The 6235-nt window shown below is 43.5% G+C and overlaps 1 protein-coding gene across 1 annotated transcript in view; it reads right to left on the bottom strand.

The window, feature by feature from the left end:
* Nucleotides 1-441: 441 nt before the first annotated feature.
* nccrp1 (P1, F-box associated domain containing) overlaps nucleotides 442-6235 on the bottom strand; it is an 8122-nt gene continuing 2328 nt past the window's right edge. The window contains exons 4-6 of the mRNA XM_037687628.1: nucleotides 2591-2686; nucleotides 764-902; nucleotides 442-688 (exon numbers count right to left, since the gene is read on the bottom strand). Coding sequence (XP_037543556.1) covers nucleotides 542-688; nucleotides 764-902; nucleotides 2591-2686 — 382 coding nt within the window. The 3' untranslated portion in view covers nucleotides 442-541. The remainder of the gene's footprint in view (nucleotides 689-763; nucleotides 903-2590; nucleotides 2687-6235) is intronic.

The raw sequence follows: 6235 nt of genomic DNA, 5'->3' as shown, positions 1-6235 counted from the left end.
TTCTGTGCAGCCTTCACCACTCTCTGCAAAGCTTTTCTTTCTGCAGCTGTGCAGCCTCCATGCCACACGTTGATGCTGGAGCACATAGCGGTTTGTTTGTTTTTTTTTGGGCCTGAAGTTGGTAAAACTCCACAAAGTCAATAATTTCACTATTGTAAATAATATCACTGTTCTATCATATAATCCTCATGTAATACTCATCACCTCCACCATCCACTTGTTGGACTTGTTAGCTCCACCCCTCACTTGTAGGATTCTTTAACGTCACCATTTACTGGGTACTTGTTGGACTCATTAACAAAAAAAGGAACCTTGACGTTTTCAGTCTTTCAGAGAAGAAACTATTTCATTCCAAACCGTAATTTAAAAAAAAAATATAAAAAGTTTTGAAAATAATTTCATACAAACATTTACACTGAAATGATCAGGAAGACAAGAAGATGGGTTAATTTAGACCTTTATTTTATTATGTTTCTTTAAGACACCACTCCATGTGCTGGTTAGACTGTCTTAACAAGCATGTGAGGTTGCAAGATTCAGCTTAGGGACCACTTTTGACCGGTTTTACAATTACAGCGCTCCCAGTGAGGCGTGTGGGGAAGAAATCATTCAGGAAGCTGTTCTTCACTTGGTGCTGGAAGTGGACGTATCTCACCCCAGGTCCATAGCCGGAGAACACATGAGACACCTGCCAAACAGCTGTGTACAGTGAAAAGTTCTGATCCAGGCAGATCATTGCAGTCAGACAGAGCGAGTGGCTCACCTCCTTCCAGATGTGTGAGTAGGTGCTCAGATCCTCAGTGGGGCTGACACTGTGCTCTGAGATCACTGTAGTTTTGTCTGTTCCCAGTAGTTTCACATGCAGTTTGTAGATGGAGGCATGCAGTTGACTCTCCTCATACCTGACAAAATAACAGAAAATATATCTTTTTGTTGCTTTAACCATCTAGTGGCACACCTATAACCCCTCATGCCATCTGACCTAATTCTATTCTAAATCATGCCTGTCCATCCTTTCAGACAAAAAATATTCAGTAAGCAATTACCAAATCAAACGATTGAGCGATTGGCTTTAAACTTGGTTGATATGCCCTTAAGATATTGGGGAGAACCGGCCAGCGCTGTAAACTGTAGTAACCCTTTCCTGCCTTGATTTTAACAACTGGTAAAACTGAATTCACGTTTCCTTGATTTATTAATAGTGTGAGTTGCCACGTCTAAGGGAGGTCCGAGCCGGGGGTAGCGTGAGCTGGAGGCGGACCTGGGTCTGAGAGGAGGCCTGAGGCCCACGGCTAGCAATAACTGCTGGATCAGAGCTGAGTGAAGCTGACACCCCACCCACTTCCAAAAGTAAAGCAACTAGTCTGAATGGTTAGTGCTCCGTTAGTGCTGGTTTGGTTTAAGAGATATTAAAAGTTATAATTTTGACCTGTGATAGACGCTCAGGCGCGTTCACGCGTGCTCAGGCGCGTTCACGCGTCCTTTATAACCGCAATCAGGTACTAAAAGGAAACATTTACGACAGTTGTGTTTTTGTTGTCAAATCTGATCCACACAATTACAGCCGGAGCGCGCGCCCGCCTTAAGTAAACGCTCTGCCCTGACGTGTGCGTGAACGCGCCTGAGGACGCGTGAACGCGCCTGAGCGTCTATCACAGGTCAAAATTATAACTTTTAATATCTCTTAAACCAAAGCAGCACAAACGAAAATTTTAACGGCACAAACCAGCACTAACGGAGCACTAACCATTCAGACTATTTGCTTTACTTTTGGAAGTGGGTGGGGTGTCAGCTTCACTCAGCTCTGGATCAGGCCAGAACCAGTTTTTCACTACAACTTCTCCACTTTGACTGTTCTTGTTAGCCTAGCTCATGTTGTCATTGTGTGTTAGTTTGTATTAGGCCACTCAGTACAGTAACCGTGTGTGAGGGAGGAAGTTGTAACGAAGACCTGTGGGGTTCACTCTATGAAGAGTGTGTTGGACAGTAAGTCTAAAAAACGCCATCTGGTGACTGATTCTTGATCTACAACAAGAGCTACACATTCAGTAGCTGTGTGCTGCCACTCATGTTACGTGAACACCTTATAAATGTACAAATTATTATTATTATATTTTTATTTAGTGTGCGTGGCTTATATTCAAGTGCGCTCTACAGACAGGAAAGTACGGTATGTGTACCAGCTTAAGAGGGGTGGCAAAGCACCTCCTCCTTCATGTACCCAAAAAGTGACATGATGTTGCCACATATTAACATTTTTATTTAAGAAGACATGGTCACTGATTTCACTGCTCCTGAGGTCATCCTTTAGCAACGTTTTATGTTAACACATAAACTAGGGAAACCAGAAGTTCAGCAAACAAAGGAAAAAAATCCAACTGAATGTAAAAAGTTATCTGCTTCAGATTTGTGCAGTTTTGTAGCTGTTTGGAATTTTGGATGGGTTAGTGGTGAACCTGGTCTTGCCTCAGGTAGTGTCTCGTGCTGCGTTTCAATGATTTAAGATTGTTTGTTGATTCGTTATCACAGAAAAGACACTGCTCCAAAGGGCAGGAGAGCAGGGTGGGGACGGTGGTGCTCACTGACTCACCAGTCTTGAATGACTATGTCAGGCTGAAAATCATCCAGCAGCTGCTCCCACAGTGCTTCTGCCTTCAGGTCCACAACCTGCTCCAAGGTGAACCAGCTGAGGACAAGAGCAGACAAGAGTCAAAACCACCCGAATGCAACAACACACAAACAGTGGAGGATTATTAAAAACCCTGCTGAACTCATCAACTGCGTCAGGTTTTACAACTACTCACAAGTGTAGAAAACCACAGTTCCACCACGATCTTATTAAAACAGAAAAAGTCTAAATGGAGAAGCTGGAGTGAAAAACTGGTTCGAGCCTGATCCAGCAGCTTGTAGAACCTCCTTAAGCAGCAGTGACTTACAGTAGATGTTTTCTGTAGGCCTTTATCAGTCTCGCACATGATTGTGGAGGAATTCTGTCCCACTCTTCTTTCCGTTGTTGCTTCACTTCATTGAGGTTTGCAGACATTTGTTTCTGCTCTGCTCCCTGAAGGTCCCACTGCAGCGTTTCAGTCTGGCTGAGGTTCTGGACTCTAACTGGACCTTCACATCATTGTCTTTTATCTGAGAAGTTTTGATGTAGCTGCTATGTTTGGAATGACTGTTCTCTTTTATCATGTCCCAGTCCGGTCCAAGTGCCGACAGATGGTCTCACATTTGACTCTGGAAGCTTTTGGTCTAGAAGAGTTCGAGGCAGTGTCAGACCGACTTTGTGGTGAATTTGCTGGAACATCCATTCTTAAGATTGGCAGCTGTCCTGATGATTTTAACTTGTGAAGAATCTTTCTCTCTGTAAAATGATGGACTCCAAATAATTTGGAAATGACCTTTGACCCTTCATCACACTGATGATCAATAATCAATACATTTGATCAGCTGCTCCTGGCTGATACTGAACCTTTTAGATCATCTGGACAAAACAAAGGGTGGTTTAGTATTTCCAAATACACCTTCCCCATTTTAGACTTCGTAATCTCCGGACTATAAACCACTACTTCTTTCACAGGCGTTGAATCCTGCAGCTTATACGATGCTGTGGCTAATGTAGGTTTTCTGATGGGCTAACGAGTTTCATGCAGCCAAAACATTTAGCCTCGTCACACCTCACACAGCTGCTCAACGCACATCTCTCTTGAGGGGTGGGTTTAGTTTGAATCGTAAATCAAATTGTGAATTTGCCTCGAGAAGAAAGTGACGTGAGAGTGACAACGAAAGAGACTAAGGACGTGTGTGATAAGTTTTTCTGAGGCGGTTCAATTTTGACACTAAAGACGACGACTTTAGTGGTTTTAGTCAACAGAATTTCTCCTGTGCACTAAAACCACTACAGCTGTGAATTCACTAACGACTGAAAGATGCTGTAGTGGGACCTTCAGGGAGCAGAGCAGAAAGAAGACACCACAGACTCATGTTCAGGCTGCTGCTGATGTGCCACATTGTGCTACATTATTAGTGTTCAGCGTATATCTTCAATCTTTTAGCTACTGTTTGGCATTTGTTTGGCGTATATCTTAGTGTATGTCAATCATTCATTCATTCAAGTTTATTTGAACAAGAACAGCACAATAAACAATGTTACATGATAAAAACGAGGCAAGTTTTGTAAGAAGGTTTTTTACAGACATCAACGTGGAGACAGCAGCGCTCAAATGGAAAGGAGGCGCTGTGCCCGGGGGAAGAAGACAGGATGCCAGGAGGGTGTGCTGGTGAGGCAGAAAGCTAATGCTACCTGGCAGACTCCTGATATCGTCTCTCTTTCTGTCCAACGTCCGGTCCTTGGATAAGATGGATCTGCTTCGACTGAGAGCGAGTGCCTCAGAGGAGATGAGGGAATGTGCGGTACTCTGTCTCACAGAGACATGGCTCAACAGCAGCATGCCAGACTCAGCATTTCAGATGGATGAAAGACTTTTTTCCGAGTGGACCACTTCGGTGAACAAATGGGAAAGACGTGCGGAGGAGAACTGTGTGTTTACATAAACAAAGGTTGGTCCACAGACTGTATGCTGATAAACAGTACATGCTCCGAGGCTTTAGAGCAACTAACTGTGAAATGTCATCCACATTATTTACCCCGCAAGTTTACAGCAGTGTTTATAATAGCTGTTTATATAGCTCCGGATGCTAATGCTAAAGACGCCCTGAAGGAGCTAAGTAATAACATCAGCTCGCTTCAGAACAAACACCCGGAGGCTTTTTATGCGCTGGCTGGGGATTTTAATCATGTAAATCTGAAGGAGACACTGCCAAGTTTTTATCAGCATGTGACCATACCAATGCGAGGAAGTAAAACACTAGACCGTGTTTACACCAAGGTGAAAGATGCATATAAAGCCGTACCCAGCCCCCACCTTGGACTCTCTGATCACATATCAATCTTTCTGGCTCCTGCTTACCTGCCCCCGCTGAGACGCTCCAGACCAACACAAAATAAATGAAAGGGGTGGGTAAGAAACAGTGACTCTATTTTAAAGGACTGCTTTAAACACATGAACTGGCAGGTATTCAGGGAAGCTGCTGTTAAGGAGGGAGGGGCGCTAGACTTGGAGGAATACACATCCTCAGTCCTATGTCACATTAGTAAGTGTGCTGGTGACGTCACAACCGTCAAGAATGTAAAGAAACGGATCAAGAGCACCGCCTGGAAATTTTCTAAATACCCTCCGCATGAACCTTAGTTTGTTGTAGAAACATGAAATTTGGTACACTTGTCCAATTCCCCAAGATGCACAGAACCCCTCAGGCTTGAAACACAAGAGTCAGGGTGGCTTCTGGGTAATACCAGATGGCTAGGCCTCAGACTGACGAAGCCTCTTGGATGAGGGGCGAAACGTTTCTTTTTAACAAAAAACGAAGTCCAGATGACATGATTCAACCTTTTTTGTTGTTATATACCTGGATGACTGAGAAAACAAACTTTGAGTGATTGACAGGTTCCTTCCTGCCTTGGTGCCACAGTTTCCACACTTCAAACCTTTATTCCCCTTTCCTTCACAATCCTCTTGGAATAACGTCCCCCCCCCCCCCCCCCGCTGTTTTCCTGTCCACTCTTCCTTCCCCATCGCTGATTTTAACTAGTTTACTTTCCAGAAAACTTGTGTCACGTGTAGGGGTTGAACGAGTATATACATTTTAAAACTCGACATTAACATAATAAAACCCGAGTAGAACTCGAGTATTTGATGACGTCATAGATCTCAAGATACAAAAATAAATAAATAAATAAAACCACAAAAAAAGGTAATTATTTACAAAACAAAGACCAACAAAACATTGGGAGCGTATATTATGCTCCTCCCATTTATCATACTGCAAATAAGTCACAGGAAAAACTAAACTATTAGTTATTATTATTAAACTGCAAACATGAAGAAACGCAGCACGTCAGAAACGAAACTGAAAACAGTGGATGGGCGGTGGATTGGACCCGGTGTTACACCAAACTCTGTGACCAGTGCAACACCGCCCCCTACGGTCACACGGTGGTCACATAATATGACGTCACTACGGTTACTCGACGTTACACTTTTAACCTCGATAGATGTTCTAGCAATCGATGTGTAGATTACTCGAGTACTCTGTTAATGCCCTAGTCACGTGGCTTCTTTCTCCTTCAAGGTGTTCTCCAGATCACATCCCAAGGTGTTCTCCAGATCACATC

This window comes from Nematolebias whitei, chromosome 14 (assembly GCF_014905685.2).
Source record: "Nematolebias whitei isolate Nwh7 chromosome 14, NemWhi1, whole genome shotgun sequence".
In the NCBI taxonomy this organism is placed as follows: Eukaryota; Metazoa; Chordata; class Actinopteri; order Cyprinodontiformes; family Rivulidae; genus Nematolebias; species Nematolebias whitei.
This window is presented reverse-complemented; position numbering and strand designations above follow the sequence as displayed.